The 19,264-nt window shown below is 35.5% G+C and overlaps 1 protein-coding gene across 1 annotated transcript in view; it reads left to right on the forward strand.

The window, feature by feature from the left end:
- Window positions 1-19,264, forward strand: part of SPATA16 (spermatogenesis associated 16) — a gene marked incomplete at its 3' end in the record, with an annotated part of 219,168 nt that overhangs the window by 98,711 nt on the left and 101,193 nt on the right. Inside the window, exon 3 of the mRNA XM_079705228.1 lies at window positions 1,786-1,875. Within this exon, the coding sequence (XP_079561354.1) occupies window positions 1,786-1,875 (90 nt within the window). The remainder of the gene's footprint in view (window positions 1-1,785; window positions 1,876-19,264) is intronic.

Consider the following 19,264-nt stretch of genomic DNA (forward strand, 5'->3'; position numbering starts at 1 on the left):
TTTTCCTGAATTAATATAAAGTATTAGTAGTAGATATTAATAGCTCAGTACGGATATGGGATACACTTATGTAATAGGCTTTAAATTTCCAATATTTTAATCAGAAATCAACAAAGCAAATGGTCTGTGTTCTTGGGAGATTAACGTATTCATTTGTACAAACTACTAAGCATAGAATGCAATGAAACTTTACTAACTCAGGCTCCGCTAATTCAGAAATCATAGAGAAGGAGTAAGGTAAAATATGAATTGGTGTAGCTAGAGATAGGAAACATAATAATAAACTTGAAGCAACATTGCAACTAACTAGTTTATGATTTTAGAGAGGTCCCTTAGCCTCTCTGGATGCTGTTCATTTGTGTTTAAAGTGAGCTGAATTATTCAGTCAATCCATCTCATCGTCATATAATTCTATGATTCTATGTACATCAGATAGATGCCTCTTTTTTTACTTTATTCTTTCTATAAGCAATGGTTCTGGGAATGGAATTATTCTTGTCTGCTTTTTTTTTAGTCTGGAGTTCATGAATAGCCTTAAGGGGTCACATGAATTACCTAAATTTGGGCAACCATGTTTATGTGCATTTTTCTGGACAGAGATCCATAGCTTTCATCCGATTCTCAAAAAGCTCTGTGAACCTCCCCAAAAGATTAAGAACCACTTACTTCAATAATGAACTAATTCCAAGTGATTCTCAGCAACTTGTAAAAACAGGCTCACAAAAAGATTGCTTAATAATCCTGTGTTGGTTCTGTAACATTTGTATCTTACATCAATAACACAACACTCTATTATGATATAAGCTACACCTTAAACTTTAACTAATGGCTGTCTCCTCATTCAGTGATGAATCATGGTCTATATCTGTCTAGTTCACCTCATTATATCAGATGCCTTGAACAGTGCCTGGTTCTCAGTGAAGCAAGGAAGAGGAATGGCTGCCAGTTTATCTCTGGAGGAAGAGGGCAGCTATGGAGTGATCATCATCTCATCTGAGCTGGAACTGAGACTGCAGAACTCTGAGATAATGAAAAAATCAGCAAGGATAGATAATCTTATCCAAAAGTCAAGCCTTGTAATTTCAATAAAAGAAAATGGAAACCCAAAGTGAACAAGGGTCTTACCAAAAGTGGCAAGTTCAGGACCAGATTCCTTAGCCAATGGTACAGGGCTCCTTCCATTCCACCACATTGTCCAGCTGGGGGAAGACACAGAACCCAATGTGGAGTGCAAATAAACATGTCACTCAAATCCCAGTTCCTTTCTTTTAACTGAAATTCAGCAGCTAACAATCTCCTCCTTCATTATAGGTAGACATACTATAAATATGTCTACCTGTGATCTGTGCCTGATTTATTAATATATAACAAATAAAATAACACCATGTCTTACATGTAATATAAGTTGGATTCAAATTTGTTGCCATTGTTATATCTATAAAAGTTAGCCTGTGTTATAAGTAAAATTGCTTTTATCATGCAAACTTAATTTTTCAATAATGCTTGTTTATTTGTCTTAACTGACAATTACAGGAAGACAAATGATCCATTTACTAGTATCTTTTAAAATATATAGTATGTAAAACTGAATGAATGTTATTTCATTCCTATACACTTCTGGTAACTGACCTTTTTTTTTTTAAAGATCAACCAAAAAAATGTATTATAGTGTCAGTTTTAACACATTTTCATTACAGCTATAAAAATTTAGAAAAACAATTATATGCAATAAAGAAAAATCTAGAAATCAGCTTAAAAACATTTGCATTTCTTTTATCTTTTCAGGAGCATTGTTTTAAACCCAGCCTATTTCCGAAATCATCTTCGTCAGGCAGCAGTGTTTAGATGTCTGGAGAGATATTCAGAAGCTGCCCGGTATGTTTGTTATAACTTTTGTGAAGACTTATTTCGAGTTAAACTAATTTTATTCTCAGCTTCTGGTAATAGCGTAATAGAACTTTCCATTTCTCACATGGAATATGATTTTACCAGAATTATTGTCTTATAAATGTCAAACCAACAATTATTGACTATCTTTTTCTTTAATTAAAGCCACTCTGTGTTCATAGCTCTTAGTAAAATTCAAACTTTCCAGCCATGAGGTCACTGATAATGATGGGAAAACTACCAGGGAAGATTAGAAATGAACTTGACCTCTTGCTCTCAAGTCCATTCCTGATCCTGGTTGTAAGGACACAATTTTGTGGCTATCTCTTTCTTGAGTTCTGGAAATAAAATCCAACCCACACAAAAAGGATACCAGCTGCCCATTTCTAGAGAAGACGGCATCAGTTATAACACCAAAGGTTGTTAGAGGTGTCCTAAAGTGTTGTCTCTTGGACCCACAATATGTTTCATAAAAACCTGGTGAAGAAGCTTCTGATATTCTCATCCCCAGAACCTAGACTTAGGCAAAGAATTGCAAGATTTGTGCAACAGCCTCAATGCTACACTCAGAATTCCTTTGCACCTGTGACAACCAATGCTTTTTATTCCTGAGTCAAGATCACCATATCAGACTCCCCTTCTCTTTCATAAATTCTCTCAAAGAATTTTCTTCATCTCTCAATGTATAGGTACCTATTGTTTCTTACCCATCCACTTTACCACCCCAGGAATTTGTCAAGGATGTGTGAGTGGTTTCTATACATACTCCAACCATAACTCCTAGGGAGAAAGCCACAGTAATAGGAATGGGGAGCCTAGGCTGCTGGTGGCTACTATCTCTAGAACATTTGCAAATAACACTTTCTTGGAAAATGAAGTTTAAGAAATTTAAATAGATAAGAGAATGATTCCATAAAATTGATACTATGAGTTTGACATGAATTCCATTTTATAAGATGGTCTTAGGAATTACTTGAACTCAATTAAACAATGGATATGGAAGGCAAAATTAATCTCAACTACTCTCACTTTGCAGTCAACCAACCAATATGACACAATATCTATTTACCTGTGTGTTAGTGTCCACTTTTAAAAATTAGAATATGTCTCTATCAATCTCATTTTTACATTCTATTTTTCCTTATACTCTTTTCCTGAATGTTTTATCTTACATTACCCACAAACGACTTCTTCCTACTGTTTTTTTTTTTTTTTAAGTCCTACTTTTCGTTTTGTCTACTGAGTTGTCCCTGTGGCTTATTCTCTTCCCACACACACTATGCAAATGAGAGGGAATTTAAGCGATGACAGTAAGCTTCCTTCTGTCCCATGCTTTGTAAAGGTCACAAGCTACAAATGAAGCTAATAAGCTCAGCATAAACAGATACAGTTATCTGTAAAATAGTTTTCTTTAAGAGGTGGTTCACTAATGTGTCTTCTGACTCTAATCAAAAGATAACAGGAGAAAGCTAGATGCAACTTCAGAACTAGATTGTAACTAGTTAAAACTGCTAGTAGTGTGCTGGGTTAGCTTGTACAGACTCTAGAGAGCCCACTGTTAAATATTCAGGAATATTGGGAGAGCCAGTTGTTACCTGTAGGAGAAATTAGCATTGCTGGGAGAATTTACACTATGAAAACTGGCAAATGCTACAAGCCCAGGATTTTGGAGTTTGGGGGAGAGCCAGATACCAGTAGATCATTGACTGTAACTTAATTGTATCAGCCTAACTGCTTGAGTTAAAGTGGTGATAAAAATTCTTTATGGTTCCTAAAATAAATGAATAAACAATGAGAACTTGAAAATTAGGAATTTGTCAGTACTTATCATGTAATATTGGTACTAAATATCCATTTACCTTGACATGTATATCCCTGAAGTGCAATAAGTGTATCTGTGTAATATCATTTGATGACTAACTTGACAATAATCCTTGAGAAAATTCCTGATAATTGTTGGCTATACTGGTGTGGACTTTCCAACAGAGAAGCAGATACAAGTGTTTTCCATCTTGGTTTCCTTGGCAATTATAATCCTTAATACAGAGTATTAGTCATCCTCTTTTCCCCTCAAGGGAAAGAATACTATGAACCATGAACATGAATATCTTAGTGTCTCTTAGCTATTTGATTTCTAGTATAAAACACTAAACACAAATCAATGTGTTAAGCATTCATATTTATCAATCAATTGCTTGGATACTTAGGCAGTTTGGTTCAGGTCTTTTATAAGCACATTATATTAAAACTAATTGAAAAAGCCCACATATCAAGGTTATTTCCTCTAAGAAGCCAATCAGTCATGTTTCTGAGATTGAGAAGCACCTACCAAAGAATGCCATTACCATGTAACTTAGGAAGTCTTAAAACCATGATTCCCAGTGAAGTAGATCATCTTCCATCTGGTCCAAGACAGTGCATTTACAACCAGTCTCTGGAAACTGGGTTATCTGAAATTTTCTGAGCCTAACCAGCTCTACCCAGGAAGGAATTCGTAGAGAACAGTCCAGAAAACATTTCCAGGACAGCTTCACAAAATCCCAGATTCTCAACCAGAGAGGCTATAGGAAATGTGATTGAATAGAGGATATCAGTCAATGGGCGTATTGACTGATTACGACAGGTATTACGACAATGGGCAGGTCCTTTTATTTTATTGGTCAATGTCTTTTCAGAAACATCATACCAGAAGAAAGAGCCTGAATATATAAATGGTAGGAAGCTGAATAAAAATAAGGATATTTAGCTTTGATATAAGCTCTGCAGGGATGCTGATCACCCTTGAGAAGACACTTGGCACCAGTTAAATTGATGAAATCACATTTTCATACCATAAATCTCAACTGAGAGTACTGTAACCCCCCCAAGAAACAGCCAACCTTTGAGGCCTTACCTGAAATCGCCAGTAGCCTAGCTCTTTAACATTGCTCTGTTTCCGTGCCTATAAAAGTGTATGTGTTGAAATAAAATGTTCTTGCTCAAATCTGTCCCTCCTCCAATACACACACACACACACACACACACACACACACACATTTGGCCTACTTTCATAAGAAAGATGATAAGCCAAGAAACAATATGCAGAGATGTAAAAAAGCATACAAACAAAAGTCAAGACTATCTTATGAAGGAACTAATAACTTGATAATACGAACAGCACAATGTCTTTCATCTCTGTATGCTCACTGACTAGCACAGGCCTTGGCACAAACCAAGTTTGGGGTTTACAAATTAAACTAGCTAGTTTCTGAGTTTGTGATTACTAACCATTTAGCTGCATCAGTAAGGAGATATTACATGAATTTCTTGGTACAACCCTGGTTGAAAAATAAATATAAGAGTGTGCACATAGTAGTAAAGTCATGTGATAGGGTCATGCCTACTACAGTGAAGATTCATGAGGCAAAAAACAGATGACATTGCACTGAATCTTTATTTAAGACCAGTCTGTGTAAGAGGAAGCAAACAGAAGGTAACACTAAGTGAAAAAACACAACAAAGCCTCTTTATCCATCACTAAGGAAGAATTAGCTGTGTGTTTCTACATACATGAACTAGACCAGGAGACACTAGAACAGGAATAACACATTCAAATGCTTACAAAGCCTACGCATATGGTGTGTGAATTATAAGACAAAAGGGTGTTGTATGAACTACAGAAGACTGGAGCTCACTAACTAGAGTGACTGTACAATTTCTCTCTCAGACTGAACACTGTGAGAGTGAAAGTGGGCACATTTAAGAATTATACTAGGAAAACAGGCATAAACCAGGACTATCATTAGCACACTGGCCATATGGTCACCCTACCTCTGGCCCTTCTGAAGGGAGTAGCCTTATTCAAGTCCAGCTAATGTTGCTGTATAGAAATATAGGTTCAGTGTTGCAGATTTTTCAAGAAATAGTATAATAATTCAGAGCTTTCCAAGAAATTTCTTGACTTTTAAATGTCAGCAATTACTTCAAGTTTTTCAAACACAGTGTCATCATAAGAAAGCTGAAGTAGTCCCATTCATGAAAATGTAATTCTCTGAAGAATCAATTGGCCAGGTGACCAATTTGCAGAATTCACCAAATTTCAAGTTTACTAGAACCTTATTTTAAGAAATAATCTTACTGACAAATTAATATGAATACATTTTCTTATGTACATATTCCTCATGAATATATTCAGCAAATCTTGTTAATTTTTGAAAATTTTCAGTTTTTAAAATCTAAGGTTATAGAATGATTTATTCTCATAAATATGTTCTTCCTGTGTGTATGATTATTACTCTACTATTCTTGAATATTCTATGACTATTTTCTTCTTATTAACATAATCAAAATTTTAATTTGGAATTTTAACAATTTATACTAATTTCTTTCTCATATTTTAAAAGCCATTTTTTTTGTTTTTAACATTTCATCATTTTTAAGATCCATTCCCCAATTTTTGGAGAGTAAGCAAATTTGCCTGTGTGATCAAATGTATTTTTAACTGTTTATAGCATTTACAACAACTTGTATTTAATGAGGAGATTTTAATAGCATTCTATTTTATCTCCTGAAGCTAGAAAAAGCCAAGATAGGGAAAATGAACAGCGAGCAACACAGCACAATCTGGGCTGTGGATCCCACAGAGGGGAGACTGAAGAACAGAGAGAAACCATAGGCCGCAGAACCCTGGAGCCCTGGCTCCTTCGAATCCATCTGTAGGATTAATACAAATTTTTTAAAGAGTTAAAATAAGCTGTCTTAGTAGATAAGCATATTTATAAATTTAACAAATGGGTCATTTGACAAACTCATCATCTGATGAATTGATCAGGAGCCCACAGAAGGCTGTGGGCCACATCATCAGATTTGAAGCTGGGAAGTCAAGTCCTCTCTCCAGCTCTAAAGGAATACTGGAGTTTAATTCCTCAACAGTAAAGGCTGAGCTTCCTCCTACCAGCATGAGGATTCCTTCCCACATCAAAGTTTGTGCAAGGGCAGTTGGGGGAAGATTTTAGTCTAAAAACAGCAGTCCACTGTTAGAAAAAGGTGTTACCTTACAGAGTTCAACAGCTTTAGTTTACTATCTACAACAAATCTGGTCTGCTCTATATTTTGAAATAATATTATTTAGTGCCGTGTAATGTATGTAATATTGTGAGAAATAGAGTAAATAATACAATATGTAGTATAAATTTTTTTTAATCTTTGCCCTGCTTAAAGTACTGCACTAAATGACACACTGGATTTCGGAGCTATTGTATATTACATGTGCTTTTCAGGATTAAAAAAACAAATTGGTGAGAGGCCACCAAGTTGCATCTGTCTGCTTGTTAATACACTAAGAATTTTCTCCCTCATAGCTATTTCTCAGCTTTGCCTCTCTCACTCTTGACCCCTGACAGTGCCTTTCAGTTCACTCCTATTTTATCATTTTGGCTACCTGCTATTCCCATCCTCCTTGCCTTTTTTCTTCTTTCATGATGCTTACCTTTTCTGAAAAAAATAGAAGTCCCTTCTTTGTGAGTATCCCCTTGCTTCTGGTCATTAATAAGCCATTCTCCAAGCATCTTATTCATTCTGTAAGACTTTGACTTCCCTTGGTAATTGCCATTGTTTTAACTAATTAGTGGTTACATTTGTTTTTGCTTTATCTTATTTTTGATACTCTGAGACAAATTAAAATATTTGAATTTTCAAGAAATCTGCTCTATGGATGAATGTACAATGAAAATCTCAAACAATAAATTCCTTAAAACACAGATTCTTTTAGAAATGAATTGTCAGCTATAGCTAAGGTGTGACACATTAGAGTATCAATGTTTGAGAATTAGTTTAAACACTTAAGGTCTGGGCTCTGCATGGGTATCAGGATGTTCTAGGGATGTTTCTTTGCCAGGTAGTATGTTACTGTTAAGCCAAATCAAAACATGATATTTCAAGATGCATGAATTCATAGCTACCCTCACTGACAAGCCAAACAGTAGAGGTTAGTAGAGGTGGGAGTAGGTAAGTTTCCTGAGACCCAGCAGGGGATTGGGGGATTTGATTTTGTTGTTGTTTTCTTATGTAAGTTGGTCCTACTGGAAATGGAAAATAATGTATATATAAATCACAATCTGTCAAAAGAAAAGGGTGACCCCAAAATAAACTGAAGTATTTGTTCAGAAATCTGGTAACATAAAGCAGTGGTGTTGCTGTAGATAAGCAGTCACTCAGGGGTAGTAGTACAGTAGCAACAAGGAAGAAACTGTCAGCTTTTTTGGTGTCATGGAACTCTATGATTTTAAATGAGAGTATTAGCTATCTTGCAAGGGAGGAGAATATACTGACAGGCAGACTCAAGACAAGTGATTCTGAAGAGATGATAGTAGCATTGGGAGCTTATCTTAACAGTTCTGATTCAACTGGAAGTGTAAAATCCATTCATTCACCATGCAAGATGCTAAAAATACATCACAGGGTTTTTTGGTTAAAGTTAAGTTCTCATTTATGCCCACAAATAGATTAAATGAAGACTATAGGCTAATTTTTATTCTTAAATTGGCCATCTGCCTGAAGGGCTTTCTTTCTTTTTACTGGAGGCAGTTCACCACTGTGAGAACAGCTTTAGTGTGGTCTGGCATTAGTCAGTCATATGTAACATACAGTTAGTCATGATCATTCCACCACTAAATTGACTTTCCTTTTCCCTACATATGACAAAGCTGCATGAACCCTAAGCACTGTGAAAATGTTGCTTCCTTATGTATAATTTCTAAAACTGACATTAATAAAGAGCTATTTAGTCATTTCACATGACTTAGGTTAAATATAAGACTACAGCACACCCAATTTTTATATGTGTCAGGTGTAGTGTTTGTGATTTCAAGGAAAAAAGTGAACACGAAAATATACTACAGCTTCAAGATTCTAGCCATCTATTAGGTATTAAGGATTTAACATTGCAGATATATAAATGTCTAATTTTACAATAAAACGCTAAATGTAAGGCTATAATGATATCAGATGGCTTAAAAAGTAATTCTGTTGCCTTAAGAAAAGCTTTGGACATGATCCAAGTTATAAGTAAATTACTACAAGGACACATAATCTTACATAAATATAGAAAAAGATTTTACGTCAGGCTGTTAACAACAACATCTGAAAATCCATCAGAGAAAAATAAACATTGATTTTGTGAATTCTCCATCTTGCTGATGTTTATCATGGTATTTTTGTCCCTTTTATCTTTTGAATGGTATGCTATGCATTTGCATTACCTTTAAACATTTCTAAAATAATTTAGAAATGCACAATTCTTGGACTGTGTGCACTGTCTGCAAATATTGATCTAGAAAACATGTAGCAGAGTACAGAGAAAGATTTCTCTTTTTTGCTATAGATCCAACCTTGCATCTTTTAAAAAGTGGGTGAAGCAATGAAGATAATGTAAGAGAGAATGCAGAAAAGCCCTAGAGTGTCACGTTTAAAATATGAAGAAATAAAGATCTCTTCCCTCCCTTCTTCCCTTCAATCAGACATCCACCTGATTCCATATTTTCTACAATAACAGAATGTAGAAAACCAATTAAACATTCAAAAGTTTAATCCAAAGGAGCTACAGTTTAACTCAGAGTTCTGTGCTGTTTTCTAATATCTAAGTGCTGCCAAGTGAATCAGAGTATAGTCTGTAAATGTTAAAGTTATGAAAAAGGGATCAAAAGCTCCATGTTTTTAAACTGTAAATTGGAGATAATAATAGCATCTGTGTCACAGAGGTTATTATGAGGATAAATGAGACAATTTATATTGTGCACTTAGCACAGTACTTGGCACATAATAAACTCTCAATAAAAAATGAGCTATTATCATTGTTTCTCTTGTTAACAATTAGAGCCCTTTGAAGATAGCTGAAGCTACCTCAAGAGACAATGAGTTTCTCAACACTGTAACCAGAATTTGTTGAGCAGTCCTTTAGCTGAAGTACTGCACTATGAGAGACGAGCTTGCACCCCAAGACTAGTTGATCCCATCTCACTCTGAGTCAGCATAGCTGTGTTTTTGGAAAGACCACTGTTAACATAGGGGTTGAAGGACAAGATTCTCGCTGCTTTAAGGAGTTAAAAGAGGCAAGATTGTGACTTTAAAAAATTTTTGTGTATGAATATATTATGAATTTTAGCATCCTGTTTCAGTCTGAGTGATATTCCAATTATTCTTTAAGGGAGTTACAATGTGGAGGTCTCTGGGGTTGGCAGGTGGAACTTTAAATCACACAGAGAAAGAGAAGTGTTCAGTCACCTGGTTTTTATGCCAATTCTCCCTTTTTTCCTTTCCTCATTTCTGTCAAAAATAGCAATACCTTGACAAAAGATATAGGCTGGAAATAACTAACACTGCCAGAAACTGAAATTCTTCACCCTTCTTTTTAATACCCACATTGGTCCATCACGCTATTTTGCACATAAATTAATTTTGATGCCACTAATTGTGAAAATTGATTATAAGTCAAAAGTTCTGATTTTGTATCTGTCTGCTAAAGAGGAATCATCTACACTAGAGAATTACAGTCAAGGCAGAAAGAACTGTGTTCTACTCCCAGGGCTACAAATGACTGGCTATGTGTGACCACGGGCAAGTTAATTAAGTAAGCTCTTTGAGTTTCAATTTCCTCAACCATAAAATGAAGATAATAATACTATCTTACAAAGTAAGCATAAGGATTAAATAAAATAATGAATATAAAACACTAAACTCAGTGCCTGGCACATAATAAGTCCTCAATTAATTATTGCTGTTGCTATTGTTGTTACAAACTTTGAAGAATGAGGTTTAAAATCCTAATACATTCACTCTGAATTAATTCTATTGAGTGAAACTTTGGTATAAACATTATACTACTCAACTACTACCCCAGTTTATCTCCATTTTAGCAGCTGTCATCTATGACCTCCTGCTCTTTGCCAAACTTTATGTCAGATACTTGTCTTGCATCATCTTTGTTCCTCACAACTCTGCAAAGAAATTATATTCTGCATTTTTTAGGTGAGAAAACTTAAGCTACGGTTTGAATGACTTGTCAGAGATCACACCACTGATAAGTAGCAAATCTGAAATTCGAGCTTAATCTTATCATCAAATGCCTATTCCTGCACACACACAAAAAAACACACTTGGCATTCTCAGACTTTTTCATATTTGCCATTTGGGTAAGTTTGAAATGGCACTGCCTTATTGTGATACACATTTTCTTTTTTATTATCATTCCTAATGAGCCTGTGCATTTTTAATATTTATTGGTTAATCATGTTTCCTCTTCAGTGATATGTTCATTTGTGTATTTATCTTTTGCTCATTTCTTATTGAATTGTCTTTTTATCATTAAATTTAGGAAGCTTTATATATTCTGTATACTAATAACTTTTGGTAATATGTGTTGCAAGTAATTTTTTCCAACTTATGGCTTGTATAATCATACTCTTCATGATATTTTTGATAAAAAATAAGCCTGAAGATTTAGTTTTAATGTAGTCAAATGTATCAAATTCCTTTATGATTTGCACCATTTGAGTTTTAAGAAATATTCCTCTATTCCAAGCTCATCAAGATAGCCTCCTGTATTGTCTTCAAAAATTTTTAAGTGTTCTCTTTGCCTTTAAAGTTTTGACCCAATGCTAATTGATTTTTATGTATGGTGTGAGGTAGGAATCTATTATCATGTTTTTCCCTCAATGGACATTCAATTATCTTGACATTACCTTACTAAATCCTTTCACTATTGATCTTCAACGTTGATTCTGTCTAGATCAGTTTTACACATATGAATATGCTGATTTCTGGTCTGCATTCTACTGATTCATCTATTTGTCTGTTGCACTGCCAAGACTACACTATCCTACATAGAATGGTTTTATAATATATCTTGATACCTAGTAAAGCAAACCACCCCAACTGATTCTTTTTCAAGAATGTTTTATCTATTATTGGCCTTTTACTCTTCCACCAAAATGGTAGAAAGAGTGACTCTGAATTCCAAACCAGGATAGGGTAACTTCTGGTTAGGAATTCCCAAGGAAGACTTTCTTACTTTTTTTTGTGCTCCACCAGGATTCAAGGTCAAGACTGGCATGCAGTTCCACTATTTTGCTCTGTAGGAGTTTCTCTTAACTCTTTCATGGAAAATGTTATCTCTTAAAGAAACCATTATGCAGATGGTCTTCTATTCAATCTTCACTATGCTTGGACCTCAGGCTATGTCTCCTTTCCCCTATGCACATGTCTTCTTAAAAGACAGCTACTAGACCAGTAAATATTAACCACAAGCAAACCAGCTGTCCCAAAATAGGAGAGACAGAAAAAGAGAATCCTAAGTTACTGGAAGAGAAATCTCTGAGCAGAAACCTCCATGAAAACCAGTGCTAGGACAGGAAAACCTGAACTGTAACTGACAAATTTCTGGAGGCTCAATGTTGAAAACTTTGAGAGGTTAAAAATTTCAGGGTGTGTAGGGGGCTCCAGTCATAGGGAGACCCCTACACTTTTGTGAGTTTTATCTCCAGGTGCTCTACCAGGTCCTCACAGTGAATATGGGAGGAAAATTCCACCATGCTTCCAGCAGAAGGAAGGGAAAAGAAACCATTTTGAAATATGCCAGAGCATTCTGTTCTCTTTAGCAAGTCCTGCCTTCAAGTGAACCTACTTTACCAGAGCCTGACACACCTGGAGGAAGAGAAATACCCAGCTCCAGCTCATTCTAGCCTTCCAAATGAGGAAAGAGGAATACCCAACTCCAGTCCTTTTTTGCCATTGTGTCACACCTAAATGGGGTTACAAACTGGGAAGCACTGGTGAAGTTCACAGTCCAGGAGCACAGGTTCACCTAATGTAAATCATAGACTGAGACCTAATCATAGAACTTCAGAATGCTTCCCCTCCCCCAACACCTCACCACTACATACCAAAAGCCTATTTACTGCAGTTCCTTCTACCTAAGGAACTACCCATACTTCATGCCCCCTTGTAACAGAAATTTATAATGCATACTAAAAAGCTAAAAGACAGAGTTTGAAGAAACTGAACAAGCATCAGGACCAGAATGATATGTAGCAGGAATGTTGGAATTATCACAATGGGAACTTTTAAAAATACATAATTAATATACTAAGGGCTTTAAAAAAATAAAACATGTAAGAACAGATGGATAATGTAAGCAGAGAAATGAAAATTCTAAGAAAGAAACAGAAATACTAGAGATCAAAAACAATGCAACAGAAATGAAGAACCTCTTTGATGGGCTCATTAGTAGAGTGCATATGGCTGAATAAAGAATCTCTGAGCTTTGAGGCTATGACAATAAGAATTTCCAAAATAGTACACTGAAAAGCAAAAAGAAAAGGGAATGAAAAAAAAAAACAATACCTAAGAACTGTGGGAAAACTATAAAAAGTATAACATATATGTAATGGAAATACAAGAAGGAGAAGAAAGGAAGGAACAGAAGCAACATTTGAAGCAATGACTGAGAATTTCCAAATATTATTGTTAGACACCAAAACACAGATCAAGGAGCTTAGAGAACGCCAAGCAGGACAAATGCCAAAAACCTACACCTTGGCATATCATTTTCAAATCACAGAAATTCAAAGATAAAGAAAAAATTCTGAAAAGAAGCCACAAGAAAAAAAAATCTTACAAATAAAGAAGTAAAGATAAGAATTACATCTGACTACTCCTCAGAAACCATGCAAGCAAGAAGGAAGTAGATGAAATATTTAAAGTGTTGAGAGAAAAAAAAACACCAACCTAGAATTCTGTATCTTGCAAAAGTATCCTTCAAAAGTGAAAGAGAGGGGCTTCCCTGGTGGCACAGTGGTTGAGAGTCTGCCTGCCGATGCGGGGGACGCGGGTTCATGCACCGGTCCGGGAGGATCCCGCGTGCCGTGGAGCAGCTGGGCCCATGAGCCATGGCCAATGAGCCTGCGCTTCTGGAGCCTGTGCTCCGCGGTAGGAGAGGCCATGACGGTGAAAGGCCCACGTACCGCAACAAAAAAAAAAAAAAAAAAGTGAAAGAGAAATAAAACTTTCTCAGACAAACAAAAATTTAGATAATCTGTTGCCAGTAGATCTGCCTTGCAAGAAATGTTAAAAAAAAAAAAAAAAAAAAGTTCTTCAAAGAGCAGGAAAATGATATGATATAGGTCAGAAACTCAGGTCTATAATACATAAATAAAGGGACAGCATGAGAGAATGAATAAGTGAAGGCAAACTAAAAACATTTAATTTTTTTTACTCTCAAATGAGCTAACTGATAAGCTTATTGAAAATAATAATAGCCACAATATATTCAATTATGAATGCTTGTATCTATGTATATAGGCACCTATGCATGCTTACAGATTAGCAAAATGAATGACAACAATGATACAAGGGATGAGAGGGATGAATTAGGAATATTTTGTTATTTTAAGGTATTTACACTATCTGTGGAATGGTATAGTGTACTAGCATATTTGGAAGTGTACTTGGATTAGTTGTAAATGTATATTGGAAATTCTAGGGTAACCACTGATAAAAGTAAAAAAAAAAAGTATAATTGATATGCTAAAAATGGAAGAAAAAACTGAATCATATAATATGCTCAACCAAGAAGAGAAAAGGCAGAAAAATTGTGGAAGACAAAAATAGGAAAAATGGCAATATAAAACAGTAACAAATATGGTAGATATTAATCCAACTCATCAATAGTCATTTTAAATGTTAACACTCTAAATATACCAATAAAAGACAGAGATTGTCAGAGTGGATAAAAAATAATACCTAACTATATCCTGTCTACAAGAAACTCAATTTAAATATAAAGACACATACAGATTAAAAGTAAAGGGATAGAGATATACCATGCTAACACCAATCAAAAGAAAGTGGGAGTATCTGTATGAATTTTAAACAGAGCAGACTTCAGACCAAGGAAAGTTTTCAGGGATAAAGAGGAACATTACATAATGGTAAATGGATCAATACTTCAAGAATATATGACAATCCTTAATGTGTATGTACCTAACAACATAGGATCAAAATATATGGGACAAAAACTAGAGAAATGCAGAGAAATAGATGAACCCACCATTATAGTTGGAGATTTTAAGACCCCTTCATCAGAAATGAAGAGATCCAACAGGCAGAAAATCCGTAAAGACACAGTTGAACTCAACAACACCATCAATCAACTGGACAAAATTGACATCTATAGACTACCTCATCCAACAACAGCATATTATACAGTTTCCTCATTCTCACAGGAAATATTCACCAAAATAGACCACTTCTAGGCCATTAAATACACCTTAACAAATTTGAAAGAACAGAAATCATACAATGTCTGCTCTTAGACCACAGTGGAATTAAACTAGAAAAGAAAAACAGAAACATAGCTGGAAAGTCCTCCAAATACTAGGAGGTTAAACACACTTCTGAATGACACATGAGTCAAATAAGAAATCTTAAGAGAAATTTTTAAATATTTCCAACTAAAAGAAAATGAAAATACAACTTATCAAAACGTGTATGTCCAGCAAAAGCAGTATTTAGAGTGAAATTTTTAGTCTTGAACACATATATTAGAAAAGAAGATGGGCATCCCTGGTGGCACAGTGGTTGAGTCCTCCTGCAAATGCAGGGGACACGGGTTCATGCCCCGGTCCGGGAAGATCCCACAAGCCGCGGAGCTGCTAGGCCTGTGAGCCATGGCCTCTGAGCCTGCGCTCCGCAATGGGAGAGGCCACAACAGTGAGAGGCCCACGTACGACAAAAAAAAAAAAAAAAAAAAAGGAAAGGAAAGAATGAGAAAATATCAAAGACTGGAGGACACTAAGGAAACACAACTTAAATGTATTGTGGCATCCTTGATTGGATCCTAGAACAGAGAAAGAGCACGAAGGAAAAAACTGGTGAAATTTGGAAAAGTCTGTAGTTCAGTTAATAGCAATGTGCCAGTATTAATTTCCTGGTTTTATTCATTGTAATATGGTTATGTAAGTTGTTAAAATTAGAGAAAGCTAGGGGACACTGGGTGGAAGAATATATGTTAACTCTCTGTTCTATTTTTGCAATCTCTCTGTAAATTTTAAATTCTTTCAAAATAAAAAAAAAATTTAAAAACACCTGTTTGTTATGTTTGTTTTCAGTCTGTGTTGTTTAAGAGTATCAGCTGTTCTGAGTAGGGTTTCTCTGATCATCTTATCCACCATAGTCCCAAATTTGAAAGCCAAGACTTAACATTTTAAAGACATATTTATCATCTTTCTCTCCCAGCCTATTTTGGGATATCCTTTGCCTGCTATAATTTAAGAACATGTTCTTTTTCTACATTTTATATCTCCTACAGATCCATCTTAATTTTAGCTTCTGAAGCTTATTCTGCTATTCTTTTATACTTTTCTTTAACTACCTGAATCACAAAATCAGGTGCTAATAACTTCATGAGAATTGGGGTTAGACAATCAGGATCAGCAAGCCAGTATTATCACTTAGAATTGCGTTGGCTTCAGCAAGACCCTTAGCCCCTATGAATGAGGATAATAATAATGCTAGTATCTGGACTCAAGTCTCTAAAAGCTGTTATGAGAACCAACTTTCTCTTTTCCCCCAGGTTCCCTGACATCACAGTCTCTAAATTTTTTCCCATTTCTCTAACTTTTCCTTCCCAATCTCTTATTCCTAAACCCACTGCTTAAAAATCAGTATTTTCAAAGGTTCTATCCCCTTGACTCTTTTTTAAAATTGTGCATTTTCTTTTCCTTGGCCAGTCAATCGCCTCTCCTGGCTTCAACTAATCAATATACTAATGACTCCAAAATTCATGCCTACATTCTCATATCTTGCTCCCAGCTTCCATATTTATATATTCAAGCACCTTCTGGTTATCCCCATTTGGCTGTTTTATAAGCATCTCAATCAAAACATGCTCTAAAACTGAACACTTTATTGCTCTCAAAAACTTAACTCTCCAGTATCTTTATTGTTGAACATAAGGGACTGATTAATTAAATAGTGAAAATACCCACAGAATACAATGCAACCATTTTAATTAATGGACAGATAATATTTACTAATGTGGCGAAGATATTCTCAACATATCATTCATTTTTAAAAGCAGGTTAAAAAACAATGTGTGTAGTATGCTTTATTTAAAGAACAAATTTGGACACATCTCTCTCCAGACTAATTATTTCAAATGGCTCTCCATAATCTACAAAATAAATCCTGGCAAAAAATTAACGGTCTCGTAATTAAGACCCTGTTTATCTCTCTAGACCCCTTTACACACATACAAACACACACACGTGCACACACTTTTAAATACTAACATAGTACCCAAGCACAGCATGCTGTTTCATGCTTGTGTGCATTTTCATATTCTATCTCAGAACAGCTTTTCCCTCTTTGGTCACCTCTGAAGCCCTTCTTGGGGCCCACCCCCCTGGGAAGGTTTCCTTGTCTCCATTTTCTCCAAATAGGATCAATTATTCTTTTTTCTGTACTATTTCTGTGCCTTCTTTTTACAGCTACTAGTGCATAGTTTATGTCATAACTATTTCCTTAAATGTCAATTTATCTTAAAAGACCATGGGTTTCTTGAAGACGGAGAACTGACCAATTCACCTTTCGTACCTTCACTACCCATCTTCACGACTCAATCACATTAGTCACAGTATAAATATTCGTGGAACTGAAATTAGAATGCATATGAAAGCACATATCACAAATAGAATGATCTGAAATGAAAAATGGTATTATTGCTATTTAAATTCATGCTGTAACAACTGACATTTTAATCAGCATTACAAAGAACAAATTCTTCCAGAGGGCGCTTCTTACCTAGATTAACAAAATCTAGAATCTAATAGTAAAGTAGGTAAGATCCCCTTAGACCAGATGTCTACATATAAAAATACAGAATAAAAGAGAGGCACCATCTTCCAAAACTTTATAAAAGCCAACAAAAAAATTTACTGGGAATAATTTGACCTAGACTCTGTAATGAAAACTTTATGGTTTTTATCTACATCTTACATGACTTGAGTTTCCCCAAGCCTTATCAACTCATGAACACAAATCAAACCATAATAATGGCAGCAACTCAATATACTGGCTTATATCCCCACCTGCATAATATAAGACTTTACTTCTCCCCAACTTACTTGGGATTCTTACAAACTGATTCACATGCTCTCCAGAAAAAGGATACAGTTGAATAACATGATATGAAGAGGTTAGCATTTAATGTCGTTATCTAAGACCCCCCCAAAAAAAGAGGTAAAGTCAAATATCCTTCAAAGTCTATTGTCCACTATCATCATGTACGTGGTTTTGCGTATACAACATATATACGAATATGCTCACAAAATATGTAATGTTTATTGTTATGTTCAGTATATAATTCCAAAGAGATAATATATTCAGAAACCATCACTCAAGGATATCTCTGCTTGGAGTACTTCAGCAAATTAATGAAGATTCTCTTTGTTAGCCCTTCTTTTTCATCCTCATCATTCCATCTTCCATAGATGACTTTATCAGTCCATGTAACTCTTCCTTAGCCCTCATTTATCTAAGGTTTTCCTGTAAGGCTTGGAGGACTGCCCACTTGCCAGGCAGATGTTTGATCTCTTTGCCACTGATGAGGGAAACTGTTACATCTTTCTCACATTTTAAAAATAGGTTTCAAACTTGCAATGATTATTGCTGATTTGACTGACTCCATTCCCTGCCTGTGGGCTTAAGCTTATTGAATAAAATGGTGAGCTCACACTGGGCTCTATTTAAATCTTCATCTTTCCTTTTATCTTTTGACCAATATTTTGGAATCCAACTAGGTTAAATGCATGCATAACGTGACCTTGCTATTACTGGGGTTTCATATCAGTCTTGAGTCTCTGGGTTCCTCACCAAGGAACTGGGAACAAGTTCCAACCCCAGGGGCTAAAGGAACTCTCTATCTGCTAGCATAATGTGGATACTTCCTTAGGGATCCCATAACATTCTTTTCCTAGGTTTGTTGTGTTCTAAGTGTAATTGCTCAAAAGATTATCTTTGAGTCATGGGTCTCTAACAATTTATTTCTGTGAAAGATTTTGCTTTCCTCAAATAAATTCTGTAAAATCCTGGCCATGGCACTAGGTTCCTAAATCCCTGCCTCTCCTGCACGAATGATTGCATGCATTCAATCAGGGATGCAAGCTCTAACCCTTTGATGGGAAGAGTCCTTTCCTGAAACAGGAAGAGCTGAAATGGATCCCATCTGTACAGGGCCTTGAGACCTCTTGTGTCTCACCTTTTGATCATCCCCAGGTCAGTAGTAGCAGCTCAGAAGTTCATTAACAGGCTTATTATTAAATCTCTTCTACCCAGAATCAAGTGG

The sequence above is a fragment of the Hyperoodon ampullatus genome (assembly GCF_949752795.1).
Source record: "Hyperoodon ampullatus genome assembly, chromosome: 5".
Lineage (NCBI taxonomy): Eukaryota > Metazoa > Chordata > Mammalia > Artiodactyla > Ziphiidae > Hyperoodon > Hyperoodon ampullatus.